Source organism: Lissotriton vulgaris, chromosome 4_1 (genome assembly GCF_964263255.1).
Source record: "Lissotriton vulgaris chromosome 4_1, aLisVul1.2, whole genome shotgun sequence".
In the NCBI taxonomy this organism is placed as follows: Eukaryota; Metazoa; Chordata; class Amphibia; order Caudata; family Salamandridae; genus Lissotriton; species Lissotriton vulgaris.
Genome location: NC_141691.1, coordinates 562736518 through 562760029, shown reverse-complemented (window position 1 = coordinate 562760029; position 23512 = coordinate 562736518). Strand labels below are relative to the sequence as shown.

The 23512-nt window shown below is 41.8% G+C and overlaps 1 protein-coding gene across 6 annotated transcripts in view; it reads right to left on the bottom strand.

The window, feature by feature from the left end:
* The window catches only part of ARPP21 (cAMP regulated phosphoprotein 21), a 325940-nt gene that overhangs the window by 125888 nt on the left and 176540 nt on the right, over positions 1-23512 (bottom strand). For all 6 annotated transcript variants that reach the window (XM_086964746.1, XM_086964751.1, XM_086964752.1 and 3 more), the window contains 2 exons: positions 21674-21778; positions 16475-16732 (listed from right to left, as the gene is read on the bottom strand). In XM_086964746.1, coding sequence (XP_086820872.1) covers positions 16475-16732; positions 21674-21778 — 363 coding nt within the window. The remainder of the gene's footprint in view (positions 1-16474; positions 16733-21673; positions 21779-23512) is intronic.

Sequence of the window (23512 nt, the reverse complement as noted above, 5' to 3'; positions counted from 1 at the left end):
AGTGCTGAGTGCCCTAATAGCCATTTGTTGTAAATGTGTCCTTTCTGCAAGGTCACCCAGGATTTTTCCTGAACCCTATTTTTGCTGTCTGTAGAACTCTGTGAACTTTTCCCTTACTAACCAGGCATAAGGTGCTTGCGCTCTCCCTTTTAAACATGATAAAATTGTCAAACACCTGATTGGTACATTTGAATTACTCCACTCCACTAGTATATAGTACTACATGTATCCTGCACTGGTAAGTTAAATGCTACTGGTGAACTGCAGTATAAAGCATGTCTCCAGGACTGCCACTAAAAGTTGCATGTGCAGTTTTTTTTAAATAGCACATTTTATTTATTTTCTGTTTGACACAAGATAGTACTTCAACGAGGGTCAACCTAGGATCCCTGGGTACCTGCTGAAATAACTATAACAAAAAACACTTTGTCCCTGGTAAAAATACTTTTGAAGCAAAGAACCAAATAGTGAATAAGGAGTTTATGAAAAACAATTTTCAGACACATAGTGGCACCCTGATTGTTTGTGCAAAACAAATATGCTTAGTGTTCTCTTTTGAGTTGATACATTAATGTGATGAAATTTGATCAACAAGTGTATCTACAAACACAAGAACCGCATGGTCCGTTACACCAAGTTCTCAACAATCATATAGAATCTGTGTTTTGAACATTGACGGTGTTTCAACCGCAATATAAAAGGCAGGATCGTCATCAGTACTCTGGGGGATAGAAGGAGCCAGAAAGAGAGATTATGAATGTTAATGTATTGGCTAAAGGAAAGGATCCATGTTGACAAGCCTCAAGAACAAGGTGACTAGGAATGGCCTTAGCTGGAAATATATTGGACAACCCAGGGGGCTCCAATCAGCCCGCAGAGGTAAGCGTGTTCGACATGTAGGTTCTGAGGGGCTGCTAAAATATGTGGTACTCTGAAAATTGCTTCTTTGAATTCTGTCAAGCTCCAATCTTCCATCGTTCCAAGGTGGGTAGCTAACAGTTTGAAATGGCGGAACTGTGGTTTTAAGCATTGTGTAAACATATTGTAACTAAAAAAGAAAAAAATAAGCAAGGTGAGTCACCAAGGTCGATAGGGACATAGACAACAGTCATGTATAGCAAAGGAATCATACTATACACCCTTTAAAGAGTAGTCAGCACTTGGAATGTACATCACTGGCACAATTCTTACACAGGGGTTCAGGGCTCTATATACAAGGTAAACATCAAGGGCCCGCTTTGCGCATTATTTCTTTCAGGGATCCCCATGACTCATATCAGTCACACCCAGGAAACTTAAACCTCGGCCATCGGTGGTCATTCTGCTCCCCTAACCTGCTATATACCCATATAACAATTAAAGGAGAGATGTGACAACAATACCAAAGGCACAATAGGATATAAAGTCTTGAGGAGTTGAGACATTGTGGGCAGATCAGTGAATCAAGGGCTTGACTTGCAAAGATGGTACACAAAGTACTAACTGCTCTTTGCACACTGACAGGTTTACGATCCTTCCTTCACTTTCAGCAGCCACAGATGTACGACAGTGTGTAAACACAAAATGCCCATTCTGCATGATTTACAGTTTCCTGTATTATTAATTATAATGATTCAATTTTGCTAATTATATAGAATGCTTATGACCACAGGGATGGAGACTTGCGAGGGACAGCAGACCTCCATTCTGGCATAATTTCAAAATGACATTATTTTCTGAATTCTGACATTGTACCTTATGGGCAGAGGAGCTGCAAACAGTACATGGGCCACATTTAGAATAAAAACATTGTAAGCAGTAAAGAAATTACAGGGAGAATGCTGTAGTACTTTGGACCAATAACTGTACTCCCAGATGTAAACATCCAACATTCTAAAGAAGCAAAAGCTGTCAGTCACAGACCGCTTTCTCTTTAAAAAAGGCTACCACCTGCTTTGACAGATCCATATTCTGCAATGTTTTTACTGCAATTGTGAAATTCCAGTTGCAAATATTTGGCACATTTTTTGCAAACTAAAATCAGGAAAGGTATGAACTTTTTCCAACCCCTACACCTTTCAATATGCAAGGTTTTGCAAAGGTTACTTTGCTAGCAAGAAAGACTTTTCTTGCTGACAAAGTATTCTTTGGACCATTAAGAGCGGAGAGTTGCGAGTGATTGTACGCTGATCTGTTATTTACCCCACTTTACCTGATTACATTTTTAAAGCGTTCTTATTGTTTTTAAACTGTGTCTGGGACATTGCTTTTAAAATTGAATCTAATTGAATGTTGCCGCACTCACCACGCATCACTTGTGAAACCCGTTAGGCTAACGTAGGCCGCCATTTTGGGCAGGACACGCTCTAGTTGTTTGGGCCACTTCACGTAAAAATGCACGCTGCGCGGATGCCAGTGCAATTAGGAGTGGAGAGTTGCGAGTAATTGTACGCTGCTCTGTTATATCCAGCACTTTACCTGATCAAATTTTTAAAGCGTTCTTATTGTTAAACTGTGTCTGCCACATTGCTTTTAACATGTAATCTAATTGAATGTACGACCTCATTGCTGCACTCACCACGCATCACTTGTGAAACATGTTAGGACAACTTAGGCAGCCATTTTGGGCAGGACGTGCTCTAGTTGTTTGGGCACTTCACGTAAAAACGCGTGCAGCGCATACGCGCCGCTGGCATGCCAAAGGCGCGCCTAAGGCAAGCCCGTCTGCGCCCGTCAGTGTCCCGGAAGCGGCTAGCGCCAGCCACGCTGCCCGTTTTCCGATGGAGATGCCAGATGGTCGCTTGTCTTATAGCCGTGCTGAAATGTCAGCAATAGGTCCACACTGTGGTAAGTGTGGGAGACATTGGATGGTTTTAGATAATCTTAGTAGGAGTTACAACAATTGCAATTTTAGTTTTTGCACAGAACTGGCAGCTCGTGTCACTCCCGCTCTTTCCCCTATAGACACCTCGAAAAGGCACTGCATTCGGGCGGCTTTAATCAATAATCCGCTCATTAGTAAAACATGCCCTGGACATTTTTCAGCTCCTTTGGGATGAGCTGCCCAATTTAATATTTATAACCGAGACGTGGCTCAATAAGTTTTCTACCCCAGTTAATTAATTAGCCATCCGAGGGTGGTACAAAATAGCCAGGGCTGACCTCAAAGTGGGAATAGGTGGAGGTATAGTGGTAGTGTTTTGGGACACTTGGGTTTTTACCCGTGGGAAGACTGAGGGTATTGGGGATGGGGAGGCACTTGATTTTTCCATCATTATATCATTCCACTTCGCGTTGGGTGGCACATTGGTGTATAGACCCTACTGGAGCCTTTTTGAAATCTCTAGATGAGGTCATTGTTCCCAGGACTTTGGGCTTTTCAAATTTCTTACTTCTTGGGGACTTTAATATTCATTTGGATAGTGCAGAGGCAAGTGACACTAGGGAATTTTGTGTTTCACTCAACCTGTCTCAACTCACCCAATGGATTATCTCGCTGTCACATAGTAGGGGGCACATTTTAGAACCGGTCTGCTCCAATTTCCCTTTATGTGTCAAGGAACCCCTTCGAGTTTCCTAGTCGGATCATTTTTTGATCCATTTCTCATGAACCATTCAGATGCCTTGTTGTGCTAAGGGACATTACCAAGGCAGACCTTCTCAAAGAATCGACCTTTCTGCGCTGAGTAGAGTCCTGTCCAGCACATGTCCTACCGTTACCAAGGATTTGGGTGGTGCTTTAGAGAGTTTCACTACCTGGATGTTACAGGCAGTGGAATATTTATCCCTGCCCATGTCTAATAAGCGAGTAAGAAATGCCCCCTCTAAACCTTAGTATTCTAGCAAGCTTAAGGAGCTAAAACAGATCTGTAAAAAAAATTGGAGCAAAGCTGAAGACAGGCCTACTGCCCCCTGGCTAAAGCAGCATTATAGAAGGCTCAGAGAGACTATTATGCTGCTAATAGGTAGGCTAAAGCAGTTATTATGCGGAGCACATTGCCATGTCTGAAAACAACTCCAAGGGCATTTTTTCAATCATCCTGAGCATTTTAACTCCTGGTGCAGAGCGCATTGCCCTCCCTGCCTCTGACACATGGTGCGAGAAGCTTTCCTGTTTCTTCATTGGCAGACGATCCAGGATAATTTTGGGACTAGTACCCCCGGGCAGGTGGGGTCTCCCATTCAGAATACCCCAGTCTATGATTCCTCTTTCTCTTCTCTGAAGGGTTTTTCTCCCATTGCCCCGCATGACTCACTGTCCATCCTTAAATAAATGATATCGGGTTCTCCAGCCGACCCTTGTCTGGCTAGGCTGCTAGCGGCGGCTGCTGAGGTGGTCAATCCTGAGGTTAACACCATCATTAATATGTTGCTTCAGACTGCCACGGTCCCATTTGAGTAGAAACAGGCCAAACTGCAACGGCTATTAAAAATGCCTTCTTTAGACCCCTCAACGCTAGCTAGTTACCGACCTATTTCTCTTTTCCCGGCTGTGGCAAAAGTGTGTGAGAAAGCGTTTTAAAAACAGCTGGCCAGTTTTGTTGAGAAATCTGGTGCTCTCTATCCAGCCCAATTGGGATTCAAAGCCACTTATAGCACAAAGACGGGCCTTGTTGAGATGTCGGAGGATATTAGAGAATGTTTGGACGCAGGGGGAAGAACGGCTCTGATCTTATTGGATCTCTCTGTGGCCTTTGATACGGTGCCCCTTCGCCAACTACTTGCCCATCTTTCAAGCACTGGCATAACAGGTCTGGCATGGGATTGGCTCAAATCATTTCTAGAGGATAGAACAATTCAGCAGGTTGTTTGCCTTCGTTCTCCTCTGCCCCAAGAAAGGTGACCACAGGAGTTCCGTAGGGCTCCACTCTGAGTCCCCTTCTCTTCAATCTATATGTTACTCCCCTGATCTATCTAGCAGAAGAGCTGGGAGCTAAGATTATAACTTATGCAGATGATACACAGCTCCTCTTCATGTGGAAGGAAAACGACTTGTCCCCGGATCGAGCTAAAAACTGCCTTTCAGCCATTTTTAAATGGCTTACACTGGCTCATCTTAAGTGCAATGAGGACAAGTCGGAGGTACTTCTGTATGGATCTTTTCCCCCACAATTTAGGGAGGCTCTTTGGCCCACAGAGAACCCAATGTCTAATTCAGTTGCCAATTCTGTCAAGAATCTGGGATTCTGGTTCAGTGAGGACCTACGGTTTTCTATGCATATATAAATAACTTGCCGGAGTGTGCTTTGGCACATTGAAATCGCTCAGGAAGTTCCTTCCACTGCTACCCAGACCAGCCAAGGAAATGGTGACGCATGCCCTTATCTTGTCACTCATCGATTATGCCAGTGCACTGTTTATTGGCATGCCTGGATACCAGCTGAAAAAATTGAAAACTATACAAAATGCCGCAGCTAGAGCTCTGCTCTGCATCTCAGGAAGATTGGGTATAAAACAACATCTACAGGACCTACACTTGCTTCCTGTGGCTAAACGTGTCCAGTTTAAAGCCCTCATTCTTGCCCATGGAGCTCTTCATGGATCTGGGCAGCCCTATCTATGGAGACGCTTTGGTTTTTATGTCCCGCAAAGACAATTGCGATCAGCCGCGCAGCATCTAGCAGTGATACCCCGCTTTCACCTTACTCGAATGGGGGGCAGTTCTTTATCTTTTAAGGCAGCTGAAGCCTGGAATTCCCTTCCATATCAACTGCAGAATACACATGGCCCCAGGCTGTTTAAGAAGCAGATAAAGACCGTGCTTTTTAATTAATCCACAGTTTCCCTCAGCTCTGCTGCATTGGCAGGTGGCTCCCGTGCCAGGACACTCTTGAGTATCCATGCCCGATATAAGTGTTAATAACATAACATTGTGATTCTGTGTTTTACAGCTGCAAAGCCTATGATTTTGTGAGTCTCAGGTGTCGTGCCCAAAAAATACTTTTGAACATTGGAAACAAAGTCCTCAACTTGTTGCAAAAACTTTTATACATCTTAACTCCTTGGAGAACAAATTTAAAATATGATATCCAAAAAAACAGTGCAGAGAGAGACAGAGGGTAGAAATGAAAGGCAGAGAGAGAGAAATGGAGGGAGGGTAAGTGAAGACAAAGAATGACGGAGAGAAAGAAATTATATATGACTATTAAAAAATATTATGTATGTTTAAATGTTGGTTCACAAATTTGAAGATGATATCATCTTTATCATTGCCAAACTTTATTGTCAACCTCTAAGGTATCAAAGAAGCATAAATATATAATGATTTGTGACCTATAATTCTGACATTTAGGACTGATGCCTACAGGAAATAACATAATCTGTCTCCCTTCACTCTTACTCTTTCTTTATCGCCTGCTCTCCCACCTGTGTAATTGCACTATGTTTTCTTTCAACATTACAAGCTAAGACCCACTAAACAGTTGGCATCTACTATCATGTTTCTGTTATGCATCATGAGTCTGCTGAAACTGGAGCTAGATTGTACTTATCAAACATCAGTATAACTTTTACCAATGAATAAAAAATTGAAAAGAACTACTATGAGGGTGTACACAGTACCCATTAAGGATGTTTCCAGGACTTGTATCCAAAATTCTATAAGAGGTAAATTTATCCAGAAGTAAATCATCATGAAAATTCAATTGCTACATATGCATTCAAAACTTTGAAATGACTGAAAGCCTGATTACAAGTTTGGCGGATGAGATACTCTGTAAAAAACTTGATGGATGCCCAGTCCATCATATTACAAGGTAAATATGATATAATGTTATAGTGTGACAGAGTAACCCTGTCCGCCAAACTCGTAAGCAGGCCCTTAGTCATAAAAGTAAGACCTCAAAGGTAGACAAATCTTCAGAGTTAATATATATTATTATAGTTAACATTTAATTTTGTATTGTGGCAAAGATGTTTATACATGAGCAAACAAATGAAAGCTTTTGTTATAGAGCATCTACTGCCAACAATGGTACATTTTCAAACTAGAAAATCTCATATCTGTCCAGAGACCCATATCATGTAGTAACATCTAATTATTACTTTTCAACAGAATTACCTTGAGAGCTGTTTTGTGATTTTTGTTCCAAAGGTATTAAAAGAACTACCCTTGAGCTTGAAATGTACCAGGGGCAATTAAGCAATTATGCACTTTATACAGTATTCCATAGTATGATGAATGTAAGTATTGCTGAAAGCAAGATACTTTTTAAATGGACCTAATGACTGAGTTGGAGAGGGTCTTTCAGGCTACATCAGTTTAATGAAAACCCATCCATGCTACATCAGTTTAATAAGAACCCATTGTGCATAGGAGGCCACAATGGCACCTTTCTAGTTATGGTTACATCCCAGTTTCCATTGAAAATGCATTTTCTGTTTTCTTGATAACCTTGAAGCCATTTGAAATTCCTTTACAATGTTTTTGCTCAAAGATATCACTGACATTCACTATTTATAGTTATTTCAATGAACTATAACTCACCCCCATGCAGTGTTGTGGTCAAAGATGTATTTTTCAAATGTAGTATTGATTTTAACAATAATGTAATAGATTGTGTCATAAGCAGTGCATGACGAGGGAGTGAGCTATAGTTAATTGAAATAACTGTAACTGGTGAATTTCGGTGTCTTCTTTAGCTTAAAATGTTACTTTTAAACTGACATTTTCACCTTACTATAACGCCGCTTTATTTATCAGTACATTTCTGAGATTCTTTAACACAAAATAAGATATTATTACCATCCCTGGTTTTAACTTCACTTTAATCTCTGTTTTTTGTCATCAAATTTCTAGTTTTTTTAATGTATATTAACATTTTATCACCATTTATAACTATACAAACCCGCCCCCGCTACGCCCTCCACCCAACCCCCAGTAAGCAGCAAACCCCCACCACACACAGCTTTCAACCATGTGCAGTGTGGGCGTGGGCAGGGCCTAGCTTGTGGCCAGTTTCTGTGTCCAATCCTTGCAGGCAGCCAATGCCAACCACAAACCAGAATCCCAGCTATCCAGCTATACATATATTTTAAACAAATTTCTCAAAACTACTGAACCGATTTACACAAAATCACAAAAAGTTAGCTTTTTGGGTAAAGATCCAGCTTTCTGCCAAATGTGGTGGAATTCAGTTCCACCCTGGGAAACACTTAATAAGAGTGGCTGGTGCCTGCGTCGCCCCTCAAAATGGGACTGCTTGCTGATAAACAGTGGGGCCACGGGCCCCTAGGGATCTCCATTTGGATCCCAACAAAATAAAAAGCTGTGAGTATCTCAGGTAGAACTGGGACACCCCAACAAAATGATAGAAAAAAGAAATATTGGGGAAAAAATATTAAATGAGCAACTGGAGTCGCTCACTTATTGATCACTGTTCCTGGAATGGGGCATTCCATAATTCTCTCAGTGTGCTAATTTAGCTATATTTTGCTACATGGTGGTGTGCCACAATCTGGGCAGGGGCAATATCAGCATATTTTCTAAGTGGTGTGGGGAGCTGCAGATAGAGCAGCACTCCCCAGAAATACTTAAAAAATTAACCCTCTGTTTCAATGAGTTTATAGAACATGACTCCAGGAAAATGTAATGAGATTGTGAAGAATTCCTAGAACTGGAGCATTTTCCCTTCAGTTTGGGAATGCAGGGACCTCTTGTGGTTTGTTTTATGATTGCATTTTGTGGCTTGACCAGAGTAAAAAAAATACTCTAACACCTGTTTAATGTATTTTCTTTTAATTACAAATGCTTTATGTTAATGTTTATTTGTAGACACTTCAATGACTACTTAGGAAAACCAATAGGTCTGCCTTTTTTTATATTGACAGTGACTTACATTAAAAAAAACTATATTATCACTGAAGAAATCACAGGTTAGTTAGGAATTCAAAAAACCTTACAAACTCACTGAAAAAAACAAAGGTTATAGTGATAGTTCAGTGGCTTCATAAAATTTTGAACTAAAAAAAATGAGACGCTTAAGTAATTATAACTTGCACCCTTGCCATCCACTGCTTATGACCTCTCATATTACATCACGGATGACGTTCTAATGACATCATTGATTACATCAATGTGGCATCTGAAATTACATGATGGATGATAACACTGTACATAGCGGAGGCTCCAGTGGTCCAATACCACAATATTTACAGCAGCTGTTCTAATAAACACCCATTCACACATTTTTTACTATACTGCAAAGGTCAGATTTCAGTTTACCATAGCAGAGTGATCTTGTCATGCGAAAAACTGAATTTACCGTTGGAAACACTTCTTGTACTGGTCAGAATGCATCATCAAAATGATCATTTAAAAAACACACAGCAATGATGGTTACAAATTAAAACCCAAAAATAAAACACTGCACTCTCAAGTTATGTTTAGGAACACAATTCATAAGTCACACAACAGCCATGCAAACTATAGCAGTAAACACCAAATGCAATGCTTACGATTCCCTGCAAAATATTGATTTCTCATCACAATAGAAGACCCCAAAGCACAGCTGAGTTTTACCATGAGGAGGCTACTAGCAATAAGCAGCATGGAGGACCAACTAATGAGGCAAGGTTATCTAAATCATGTGGCCAAAAATAGACGTTTTGCAGCACATTTTCTGGCCCATCTCTGGCAGTGTTACTCTGGCAATGGGTTAACATCAAGAGGAGAGTGAGCCACTGTACTTGATTTTAAGGTGAGTTCAGGGTGATTGCCATTATTAATCACTAGACAGATTATCGTTAGCAGTAAATGAAATCAAAATATATATATAGTACTACTATATCGGTATTTTACATTCAAAAAGCCATAGAGGACCCATGCTCACATATGTGGAACAACCAATGTTTGGATTTGGAAGCTCAAGTTAAAGGAGTATATTAAATTATGCATTAAAGGTCTGTGTCGGAAGGATCACATCTAGAAAACATTTCAAAATGATTTCCAGGTAAGGACATCACAAGCCATGTGTCATCTTTCATGTTTTATACATTTAGCTATTTACTATAAAGAAAGAAATCCATGACATCCAATTACTGCTGCAATGATGGCCAAGACCCAAGACCAATCTATTAAAAAATGCCAAAGTCAAGCTGAGGCTGAGATCTCTTCTACCTTGTACTTACACTAAATTACATCCGAAAATTATTCATCATGAATATCTACCTTTGTCTCTCCACATTCTATACTTAAAGATTGACTTCTGGACATGCCTGATGCTCTCTCCCACATCCATTTCCGCCTTGCTCTATTCAATTGTACCTTCAAACACTATATATATATATTTGCAATCAATATGTACTTAATCTTAATGATTGTTGTGCCTGAAATAAATTTGGTTCTGCAGCATATACAGCCTAAATAAATATAAAGTTAGAATGCTTTACCTTATATCTCACAATTTCCTAGTGATGTCTGGCATCGAGATTGTAATGATATTTCTATGGGATTAGTTAAATTTACTCTTGGCAAATTGTATGTGTCTGAATAAAATGATGCCAGACTGCACATCTGAAATTTAGCTGAATGTCAAGGAGCATGTGACGGTCATGCACAGTCTATTGAACACATGCCGCCCAAATCAACATATTCATGAAAGATTTGCCAAATGTCATAATGTATGGTTAACACATACAAAAAGTTCACAGCTTTATCGTCATTAGAATCCTGTATTACTGGATCTAACTGGATCTCAGTGAACCAGGTTAACAAACAAGTAATAAAGCAAAAATGTGCGGTAAAACCCTACACAATGCAGAAATGTATGACTGTTACACATCTTTCAGGTGCACTTGAGGGAAATATGCAGACATTTGCTGAGTTTTTTTTCCCTAACCCAGTGTTTGAAGACTATTCGTATTGCAGGACTTCCATGCATAGGGTAAGGGAACAAGTGAAATTAAAAAAGAAAGAGTTTTGGGATTTCTTTAACTCATGGGCAACATTCCTCCTGTAAATATCTTCTCTTTCCCTATGCACCATCTGTAAATATAAAATAGTGGTTCACTGGAGCACACCATTTGCACCATGCATTCCTGGTTCATTCAGGAAGTTTAGAATAGATAAGTGCATGCATTGCTATCATTAACATTTACACCCGTATTCTTTCCTTTATTTGCACAGCTTTTTCCTGACAAATTCCCTAAGAACACCTATTTTTATATCCCTAGATGTCACCTGATGTGTTAAACTGAAATTCTGCCTGGTTTGAAGTTGAAGATTAGGCCTCCCATATGCGTAACACAGACATTGCACCCTTTGCCAATCTTATAATGCATGTGTGGGTAATGTGCATACCTACCTAGGACACAATGGAGCGCTGCACATGTAAGGAGACTTGTGCACATTGGGTGGGGATTACACAAACACAGTTCACATTTATAGGCACAGAGAGGCTCTGCTCAGAGTTACATGAAGTAGAGCCAAGCGCCGCGGGTACCTAGATGCACAGGTTCTAAAGTTGGCATCTCTAGCTACTGGGCCACTCTCCTCCTCTTACCACTTAAGGATGCGACGTAATGCATGCGCTATACTGGCGCGCCCTCAATGTTTCACTGTAAAAAAAAATTGTAGGTGGGCCTCTGTGAACCAAGCCTGCTTTGGCTTGATTGCAATTCTGCACATTAGGGGTTAATCCAGACATCTTTAAGCAGCTTCGTGAAACGTAGTGCAGATGCTGTTGGAATCCACAACGATCGTTGAGTGTGTTTTTTCCGCGGCTGCAGAGGCGGTATGTGAAACTGCTCATTACGGAACATTTTCAGAGGGAACTCTTAATTAGAGACGCAGCACGAGCCACACTTAAGAAACTGTATATGTCAGGCCAAATGGTAGTACAATAATTTTGTCTCAAAATGTCAGCACATTGGCGTTGTGCTCGAGATTAGCATCCCTTCACGTCGCAAGCCTTGGTATTAATTTTGCCTCTGAAGTAGCAACAGTTGCCATGGATTTGCAAACGTGTTGCGGAGGCTGAAGCACCATCATTGAGGCAAACGCGATGCAAATGGGTGTTAGAAACTGGGAGCCGCCGCGCTATGACAATTATAGATTTTTTTTTACAGAGTTCAGCAGATAAAGCCGTCACCTGTTTGTCACAAATGTGGCGCGCGGGAGGTGATGAAAGAGGCGCCAAGCGACTAACGATCCGGCCTCTTAAACTGTGGTTTAAAGGCAGTTATTTATCACTAATTAAGTTAAAATTGTTGAAATGGAAATGCGTGCTTGGAAAATGGGCTGACAGCCCCTCTGTGCATCTGATTTCATGGCAGTAATCACGTTCAGTATTCTTCTGCCTTACCCATGGGACACGCTGGGTCTTAGGTGGTGAGCAGAAGAAAGCAATCAGTCTTCGGCAAGACAACAAAATTACTGATCTGAGGTGTCTAACATGTTCAAGTCAATTAAATATGATGAATGGCTACCTGCTCAGGGTGTCGGTGGCTCTGCCTGGCTACACTGGGGAGGGAGGACAGTTGGCGTGTGCTCACCGCCTCATCCATATTCATTGATGGGGCAGATGCATCTTCAAGCGCAAGGGCGCTCGCAAGGCAAGGTTGGCGGGGAAGGTTCACGCAATGATGCCTGGGGGAGCTCATGAAAGTCAAATAAACCTAGAGACAAAGACATATGCTTTAAAAATCCATTGCGGGGTGTTACGGAGGCGTAAAAGAACAAGTAAAGAGCAGATGGCCTTTTCAGAACAATGCACGTCAAGATAATCAGGGCAGACTGGAAAGTAAACTGAGCAAGAGTAATGAGATCATGTCTACTATTTTCACAAGCGCTTGAAGTGATATGCCTAATAAAGAATGAAATAGATATTACAGCGGTGATTAACCAAATACAACTCGGAAAGCTCTGCGCTGACAATTTATAATTCAGCAATATGCATTCTGATGCAACTGGGCGCCAACATTATTTCTCATGTTGACAAATACAAGGTATTGGATCAGCCTAGTAACTGTTTAAATTGGTCTTAAAGCTTGTGGTGAGTAGCATTTGACATGTGAATTAAATAGGAGACTTGAGCCTTTCTGTCATAGGTAACTTTATGGAAATAGAACTCAGGAGCTTTGATAGAAGCTCATCGGACCTCCTTGGTACACAGGACCAATACTGAACTAGACCATGACCATGAGACTGTGACCACCAATGCTGAAGAAGTTTAGCGCCTTTGCCTTGACTACTTCATACATTTTCAGGTATGGGCTTTGGTTAAAGAGATGAGCGAAATTAGTTAGTTTATCAATTTAAAAAACAAAAGTGAAATTTGCAAAAGTAAAAGGATTATTTATTTTACTCACATCTATCTACCTTAGGTATTTGGGGTACCGTTTGTTTTCATGCTTCTTGGGTGTCCTTCATGGTAGCCATTCAAAAGTCTTAAATGGTGATATGATTGACTATATAACAGCTTATGCCAAAGGCGCTGTCATTTTGTCCAGGTGTTCTGGGTTTGGATGAGAGGAGTGCTTGCTTTATTATTGTATCAGAAGTAGTGTATCTGGGCTCTCTAACCCTGGGTTTATGCTTAACAGTGACAGAGGAACTGGTTCAAGCTTCATGCTCAGAAATCACATTGTAAATATTTCGAAGCAAATGCCTTAATTTCAACTGTGCACTGAAATAAATTGGGTGATAGCATATATTAACAATAGACCCTGGTCTCCCAACCCTTTCTCCTACCTGTCCCTACCATATAAAATGAAAATTATATTTTCTATTTTTTTCACTAGTTCAATGTTAAAAAAAGATCACAGTGCAAATGCTGTGCCTCATCCACCATGTGCCTCATGGCTATGGACATGAGACTCTCACCAGCTTGATGCAGCAATACAATCTAAACAAATTAAGGAGAGTGAAGAGGTGCTGAAGAGCATGGGCTCATCCTCACCTAACACAGAAGTTTACACAAACCATAGAGCCCAACTCGATTGGATCAGCCTAAGAACCCTACTGTTAACCTTAGGGAAAAGAATCCTTTTGGTTTAAAGAACTCCCGCTCACCAAGGGTACTCTTTGGTGGCATGCTGCATCATAGAGGCCTTTCCCATTCGATTGTGGAATGGGGTATGCTATAACATGTGAGCGCCACAGGAGAACTTTATTGGAAAAGGAATGGGGTAGTGAGTGGGGGTAGGGTTACACTTTAAAAATACCTGCCTGGTAGCCCTAATGTTTTAATCTGGGAGCCAGCAGGTATGGTTTAAAATGGTAAAAGATTGAGAATCTCTGGGCTCTACTTACCCATACTGCCTCTTGGGGTCAAGGTTAATGACACTTATGTTTCCAAATGCTCGTGGGTTTCGTCAGGACCGATGATACTACCACAATCCACAACTATTCCATAATGCTGATGTAAATACGTTAGGGCTAATGGGCAGGTATTTTTAAAGAGTAACCCAACCCCCAATCACTACCCTATTTCTTTTCCAACAAACTGCTCCCATGCATCTTACAGGTTGTAGTATGCCCCATTCCACAATGGAACGTGAAGGTACTCTATGATGGAGCATGCCACCACAGGTATCCCTGGTGGATGAGAGTTCCTTAAAGCAAAATAATTATTTTTCCCTTAGGTCGACGGGAAGTTCTTAGGTTGATCCACATGAGTTAGTCTCTACAGTTTGTGGAATAAAATCCTGCCACTAGTATGAGGCAGTCAACCATATTCTTCTTGGAATTTGGCCAGGCAGATATACATGGTTTGATGTAATAATATCCCTGCAGCTGCTCGATTAAAGTCCACCAGAAACACACCACCTCCCCTGCCTCTCCACAGCATCTGCTACTCTGGTGCATCCAATCACCTCATTCAAGCCAGCTTGCTCTGAAGCAGCTATCTGCATGACACCTTTTAAAAACATATTAAAATAAATAATTAATAAGGCTATCTAACACATAGTATAAAGATACATTTGAAGGCCCATACATTTAACAGATCCTACCTTGAGGATTGGAAGTAAAACAAATGAGGTTTGTATTCAGCTTCTATGTCTGTGATGCTAATTAAGCATGCTAAAATAGTGAAAACTAATTCAGCAGACAAATTACACAATTATTAGACAGAATGCACAGGATTAACTCTTTGCAACTAGAGAAGTTAAAACATTAAGATGATACTATAACTGGAATAAATGGGTTGCCGAAATAAACTTAACTGCTTTCTATAGCTCCTAGTATACAAATCTATGCAGTTTGGAAACACTGTAAACAACGGACTGCTTTATGAAGCTGCACACGTGCTGAATGTGGCTCTGCAACTATTTTAAAAATAAATTGCCCTGTCTGCAAACATGTACTTACCCACTAACTTCACGTGTAGAGTGAAAAAAGAAGATGTACCTGGTCCGCTGAAGTGGCTGTGACGGCGCTATGGCCCTTAAGACTCCCACAAGTATGGGCCGTGAAGGCATCAGTAGGGGAACACACTGCAGTTGGGGAACCACTGCTCTGTATTTCCATGCTGTGCACATGCACTCACTTGTGGAGTAACTGAGCGAGCAAAATTGCAGATTTTATACGGTAGCATCCCTTTGTGTAAAGGGCATACAGCCCTAGTCTGCACCCATTCCTGGATTCCGAATGGCATTGCAGTCCTCAGATAGATGATCCACTAAGTTCACTCTTTTTCCAAACTCAGTGGTATCATTCAATCAAATTCGGAAGGATGAAAGGCTATGGGCACGATTTAAACTTTTAATCTCATGACTAAGCACAGATGTCTGTAATCATGTGATGGATTTAGCTATCTTTCTCTATATTCCTCTTGTGGAAGGTATACCAACAATGTCAAGACAGATCAATCCTGAACATGGGTACGCACAGACATTGCTGGAATAAATCCATAGACAAACCTTCTCAGCTGTCTTGGCGCCCAGGGTCCACTCTCCCCAGATATGATCTGGGGGGTTTGACTTCAGAGGAATGACCTGCAAGTGCACTCTATTTGAAGACAGCCCCTCTACCATACCATAGCATAAGTGACTAGTGCTCCTAATGCTTCTATCGAAGTCTCCAACAGCACCCCCAAACATACAACAGTCAATTAAATATAAACCAAAAAGTTCCTCTTCACACCTGAATACAAATGCCCTGATTTATGTCATCAAAAACATACTGCAAAATACATATTCAACTTTTGGATCCAAATCTTTGCCTTAAGTGACAGGGGGTGGTAATCTAGTATGGTGTATAGAACAGAGGGCATGCTGGTATATCATTATAAGCCAGCTCCAAGCAATATTGCCCAACTGAATATCCACACCTCACTTTTCTTGAGTTTCAATTTCCATAAACAATGAAAGTGCTGGAAATGCTTGGACATTCCAGAAAAAAATAATTGTCTTCTTGCAGCTTTTGTTGTGGCTGACTGGTTGTGCAGTGCCGACACCTATTTGCAGCGTTACAAAGACCAATCATGTAATACATACCAGATCTGCACTTCTCTGTGTTGTACATGCTACTTTTAGGAAATAACAAGCTACATACCTGCGATGGGGGTTGCTGAACGTATCCTTGTGGAGGGGGTGGCGGCTGTATTGGCTGTTGGGAGGCTGGTGGTCCTGCACCTGCAAAACTTCCTGGAGGAATTTGCTGACTTGGCGATGCCATAACATAGCTAGTCTGTGGAGGTGGTGGTGGAAGAATAGGTGACGGGTATACAGGCCCAGAAGGTGGGTCGGTGGTTTCTCCTGATGACTGGCGGCTTAGACTCATCTGGGAAAACTGTGTCGTGATATCATCTCTCTGTAGAAAATGAAACCAGTCAATAACATCAACAGGGCTCTAATATGCATTCCATAGTTTTAACATGAGTTCCTCAAAACATTGAAACCTGGGGCCATATTTATGACCCGGTTTGCGTCGCGTTTGCACCATACAATGTGGTGCAAGAGAGACGCAAACCCTTAAGTCATATTTTAAAAGCCACGCAAATCCGCTTTGCCTGGCTCCAAAAATCTGGAGTAACACAATGCAGCACCAATTGCAGCGTTGCATTACTCTACCCTGGGTAGGTCTGCCATGGACATTGATATTGACTGGGTGTTCCCACACAACTCCAATGGTTTTTGATGCATTCCTAGATTTGCAAGACCTTGTAAACTTGGGAATGAGCCAAAAAGATACACCTTCCCAGGGGAGCCATAACGGGGAGTAATATCTTTATTTCTCCTTGGTTTTTCCTCTTTCTATGTGTACTGCATTCTGCAGCACACACAGAAAGAGGAAACAGCCTCTCAGGATACAAAACAATCTTGCATACAAAAACACAGGCAAGCTTGCACCATGGTGGCTTTAGGCGGCCAAAGTGGCGCCAGAGTAGGGGAAAAGGACAAGAATGCGCAGTTTTGGATAAATACAGTGCTTTCTTGCCTTTTCCCTGTGACACAGGGCAGCACTGCAAGGTGAGTTGCTGTGCTTCTCCGCACCAGCAATATTGTAAATATGGTCCCTAATATTTTTAATAATATATGTATTTTTTTATTCAACTATCGCAACTAAACAAATCCGGCATTATTCATTTAACTCTTTGAAGAACTCGAAAACATGTTATTTAATATACAGAGATTGCAGTTTAAGAAAAGAAACAAAAGCATGACCATTGAGCTAAAGACCTCTTGCCAAAGCACTAAGCAGAAACTGCAGATACTCTTTCTATCAGCAGCAGGACATATGGCGGTGTCTGCTCTGCCTCTGAGGTGGCTGGGATGGCAGCACTGGCACAGACTGCAATGCAGTATCGTTTGCAGAATTTGGACTAAAATGTGTTAACAGTTTGTGCTTCTAAAGAAACAGCTAAGATACAAAACAATAATTCCTTTAAACAGGTTAAAAGAAATGTGTCCTTTTCTCAGTCTACTGGGAACGGGGAAGGAGTGTGTTTTGATTTTTTTTTTCATTACAGACCTGTAATTCCATAAAAAAAATTCTTCACAGCAGGGGTTTGATTTAATGACGCTCAACGCAATTTCAAAGGAGTTCTCAGTCGCTACAAACCTCCCACAAGACGCCTGCAGAGACGCTTCATCAAACTTTAGCTAGGAGGCTGTTTCTTTCAATTTGGAGCTTTATTTTACATTTCTCACTTTTGTAGACGGTCTGCATAGGATGGGGAAGGACTTGTAAAGCTTGTCTCAGATCCTCTCCTTTGACACTCTGTTATCATAAGAAAGAACCTCTGAATTTCAAAGAAAGTCATACCACTTTTCAAATTTCGCCCAAAAGTCCAAATGGTTGAATGCAACGGAAGAACATTCTGTGTCCTAACTGGAGTATACCCTCCATATGGCGGTCTGCAGTCGCAGTGCCCATGGAGGAACTTTCCTGCCTGCATCTGCTCCCGCAGTAATGAGGTTGTACCCGCCTGTCCCGTGCACTTTGTCTAATGAATGCCAATCAGAATATTTACTGCGCGTGCGTGGGTCATTAGTCAGGCACGCAGTGAGAAATGTAACAAAGGTCTGCGCTGCGTAACGTAATGGCGCTAAGCAAAGGCGATGTGAAAGGCTTTGTGCATTTGGACAGGAGTCCAGTGACCTCAGAGCTATGGCGTTCAGCGTAGGCGGTTAAACGTTCTCTGAATGAAATTTCATATGTGCTCAAAAGAAATAAAAAATTGATATGGTTTACAAAGCAGGTATGTATGTAAAGGACTTCACACAGCGCAAACCAAGCTACACAACAACAGAGAGGAGTACATATATGGCGGGCGGCAGTGACATAACGTACAATCAATCAATCAATCAATCATAGCATTTGTAAAGCGCACTACATACCCGTGAGGGTCTCAAGACGCTAGGGGGGGGAAGCTGCTATTGTTCGAAGAGCCAAGTCTTGAGGAGTCTCCTGAAGGTTAGGAGGTATTCGGTCTGCCGTAGGTGGATGGGGAGGGTGTTCCACGTCTTGGCGGCGAGGTGAGAAAATGATCTGCCGCCGGCGGTCACTCTTCCGAAGCGGGGGACAGTGGTGAAGGCGTGGTCTGCTGAGTGGAGCCGGCGGGCGGGGGTGTAGAGGCCGAGTCGGCTGTTGAGGTACGCTGGTCCGGTGTCGTGGAGTGCTTTGTGTGCGTGGGTAAGGAGCTTGAAGGTTATCCTCTAGTTGATAGGGAGCCAGTGCAGGTCTTTCAGGTGGGTGTGATGTCGAGGATCAGGCGTGCGGAGGCGTTGTTGATGCTTTGGAGTCGTTTCAGGAGTTTGGCTGGGGCTCCTGCGTAGAGTGCGTTGCCGCAGTCCAGTCTGCTGCAGACGAGGGCCTAGGTGACTGTCCTTCTAGTTTCGGTGGGGATCCACTTGAAGATCCTGCGAAGCATGCGAAGGGTGTTTAAGCAGGAGAAGGAGACGGCGTTGACCTGCTTTGTCATGGAGAGTTTGGAGTCGAGGATTAACCTCAGGTTTCGTGCGTGGTCGGTGGGTGTAGGGGGTGCTCCTAGTACCGTCGGCCATCAGGAGTCGTCCCAGGCCGAGAGGGTGGAACCGAGGATGAGGACCTCCGTCTTGTCCGAGTGACATACAATGATGGGGCCCTTCTTCTGAATGTGGAGGAGGGTCCCGGAAATCCCCATACTTCACAAAAATGCATGGACCATTGGTTGCAAGGGGGACTCCAGGAGGGTTGGGGGCCCTCCTGCGTCCCTGCCAGTCCCTATTGGGTGGGGTTTCCCAAGACGCCATAGCTCAGAAATCCCTGTGCGTGGTCAAGTGGTATGTATATAAGCAGTGCTTTAAATGGGCCGGTTCTCACCGGTACTGAGTACCGGCACTTCTCCACTGCTAAGGAGAGCACCAGTACTCATTGAAAATAAGCTAATTGGTGCTAGTGCTGCGGAGCTCGAGGCAGCCAGAGTGCAGCAGATCTGTGCGGCACTCTGACAGCCAAAGCGCTTTTCTAGCTCGTAGGTGAGTAACTGCTGAACCATTCAGCAGCAGCTCATGTGCGTAATGGAAGGGGTGTCCCTGTTTGGAATTTTTACGCCCAACTGTGTTTGATAGAGAAGGGCCCATTAAGGCCGTTCTCAGTCAATCACATTCACACTGTACCTACTGTGCTGTAACAATCCCAAGTGAACCTTTTTTGGGAGAGGGAGCAAGAGCAAGAAGGAGAGAGAGTGAGTGTGTGGACGCACATTTGCCTGCTCTGTGTATCTTTGAGTGTGAGAGAGAAAGCGAGCTCAGAGAGGAAGAGAATCTGAACACTCTCAGGAGGTAGTTTTAAAGAAATGTGTGAAATGCTTTGTGTGTGCATTGTCTTCTTGTTTCTGTGTGTATTGGAAGTATTGTGCCAAAAGCAACCAATTAGATCTCATATGTGAGATAGTCATAGGGAGAGCTGGTTGTTTCAAAGGCATGTTGGAAGTACAGCATGACAGTCGCCTGTCTCACAGGTGTCATGGTTATTGGTAGTGTGCTGGATGTCTCACAAGAGGGCAGCAAGTCTTTGGGAGAAAGCTGGCTGTCTCATATGTGTGATAGTCTTTGGAAGAGAGTTGGCCATCTCGTATGTGTGATAGTCTTTGGAAGAGAGCTGGCAGTCTCGTATGTGTGATAGTCTTTGGAAGAGAGCTGGCCGTCTTGTATGGGCGATAGTCTTTGGAAGAGAACTGGCTAGCTCATAAGAGACAGCTGCTTCACAGGTGTGGAAGTCATGGGAAAACTACTGGCGAACAGGTGTGATAGAATCTATAAAAGAGAGTGGACTGTCTCCTATGAATATTCCAGTCATTGGAAGTACGCTGGCTGTCACAAATAACTGATAATAATTGGACGGCAGCTGTCTTCATTGGAAGAGAGGTGACAGTCTCAACGGCATAACAGACTAAAGAACAGAGTGGGTGTCTCACAGTGAGCTAACCGTCATTGGTTGCAAACAGCAGATCTATGCCTCCCTTCTCTGATTAATCCCTGGACAGGTGCAAGCCGGTCTGCCTGATTATCACCCTGTCTGTTCTGTCTGCCCGATTAGCACCCTGTCTGTTCTGTCTGACCGATTATCACCCTATCTGTTCTGTCTGCCTGATTATTACCCTGTCTGTTTGGTCTACCTGCAAATATTGCAAAACAAGGAAATCTTAACAAATTGTGTTAGGTATTTATTTTGTGTAATGAGTTAACCCGTTTTGTTTATATTGATACTTTTCTCAAATGTTTTGGCATGTCCTCCAACTGGGGTAGTACTCATTATTAATACTGCGATTCCAAACTCTATTTTGTTCTGAGGCACACTGATACCCAGCCTGAATAGAGCTGTTGATGGCTTGACTGCATTCATTTAAAAGCTCCTTCTATTATGATTTAGGGCATGCTCGCAGAAGGTATTCACCCCAGTCTTCATCATCATATGCAGCTGTTAATCCGCATGTATGGAAAGCTTGAAACTACTATCAAAGGAAATACACGGGCAAAATGAATACTAGATAGAAATGTCTTAGTATCATCACGCCCACTAGTCACGCCCCTAGCTCAATTTAATGAGAACCTATACTTATTTCTTCCCATTTAAAGCACTGTATATAAGTACGGGGTATTATGCAAGTGCATAGAGCAAACGTTGTTCTGAAGTGCCCGTGAGGCGAAACGTGCAGCCGTACAAAATACAGCAAACAAATAAACACCATGTATAGAAATGTGTCCTTACACACTGTTGACACCACCACCAAAGATTATGCTGAAAACAAACAGAAAGCAGACATACCACAGGAAACTGTTGAGTGGCAGAGAGAGACAGAAGGTGCTGGGAAGGGTAGGAGAGAGCTGGGTACTGCACTGATTGAGATGATGACTGCATAGCCTGGACGGGCTGCAAAGAAAGAAAATCGGTCAAGCCTTTCATGGGTACAACAGAGAACCAAGCACGAATTTGTTGCAAAACACTTGATTTTCTAAAATAATTCCTTTTGCGCTACATCATTGATTTTTCTTTTCATCAATAAAATACACACTGTCTGCCAAAGGAGCCCATTTTGCACCCTGTGCATTCTGTCAGAGTAAAGACAGTGTTGCGTCTTAGAATTAGTGTTTGAAAAGCGCTTCTTTACAAAATAACAATTTAAACACTGGCTACTACTACTTATACAAGAAACTTGACACATTCCATTCTCATATTATTTTTAGTAGTATGTGTTGCGTAGCACAATAGAGCACTGTAAGATAATTTTTAAAGGAACAGTAATCATTTTATAATCATCATTATATTTATCGCTATTTATATTAATGATAAACAGAAATATTAAATATGATAAAGCAGTCACACTCTACATTGTAATGATGTTGCAAACCACAAAATAGTTCGTGGAACAACAAAGAAACAAGGGAAACTCTTTTCATGGGGTCAAGGAACTCTGAGGTGAATTGCAAGATCATTGTAATTTGCAATAGGGAGCATTTGATTCTATATATCCTACACTCTCACAACATCACTCCAGATGAACCACTTCTTAAATCCTTGTTTCGTTGCTCTTTTTTTATTAAGAGAGTGATGCTGCCTGTGGATAGAATACATGTAATCCGTGTACTGTGAAACGAGCAATCCCATGTGCCGCTTGTAATTTGTGGACAGCATATTTTAAGTGTCTTGATAAATCACTGGGTGTAGAGCACACTGGGTGGTGGTGCAGAAAGTGCAGACGGTGCAGTTAACATGCAGATGGTTCTATTCTAGCCTAAACACCCTCAATGAAGTAAATGGAAAAAAACAGCTCCTAGGTCTCCTCATTAGCCAATGACTGGGCGTGTAGGGAAAGACAATGAAATTGAGCTGAACCGCTACTCTATATCCCATTATTTAGGTAGCACTTTGCTGATCTTTGACACAGGCATATGTTTTTCAAACAAACCCTGGCAGGGGTCATTGTAATACTGCAGGACCTCATAACACAAATGTAAGGTATTTTTAGGACAGTAGAGATGCCAACACTTATTGCAGGTGCACAGTGATGTCACAAATAGACAGTAATAAGAACATTGGAGTCTACTTTTTAAACAGTGACCGTAGACTTTGTGCTTTATCAAAACAGAGGTAACATACAAATAATCAGAGTTGCAAAGCAATTTTTATAATTATCATTTACATGAATTTATTTATTTAGTATGCTTTTCAAACAAAATGCTACACATAGCTTCATTATTTAAAAAGGTGCTACAGCAGATCTTTGGCTGAAGCATCTTCTTTACACACTAGCGCTGACACAAGGTATTGTGACTCTGTCTCTGGCATCACCCCACAACACAACTGTAAGACATGTTTAGGATAGTACTGGCGTGGGTATCCTATTACTAGTAAAAGGTACCACAACTAACCTGTAATGCGGAAATCACAGACATGATTATTGAGGAACCCTACTCTTTTTTGTATTGTTATAATCATAACCGTAATAATTTTACAAGCATTTTTATATTATGCTTTCATATAAACTTGTTTTTATTTGCTAAGCAAAATGCTATAGATAGTTTAAATGCAAGCTGGGAAGAAAGTCCTGCCTGTTGATGTGTGGAGGCTGCACAGTTGTAAAGATACTACTAGTAAAATCATTTT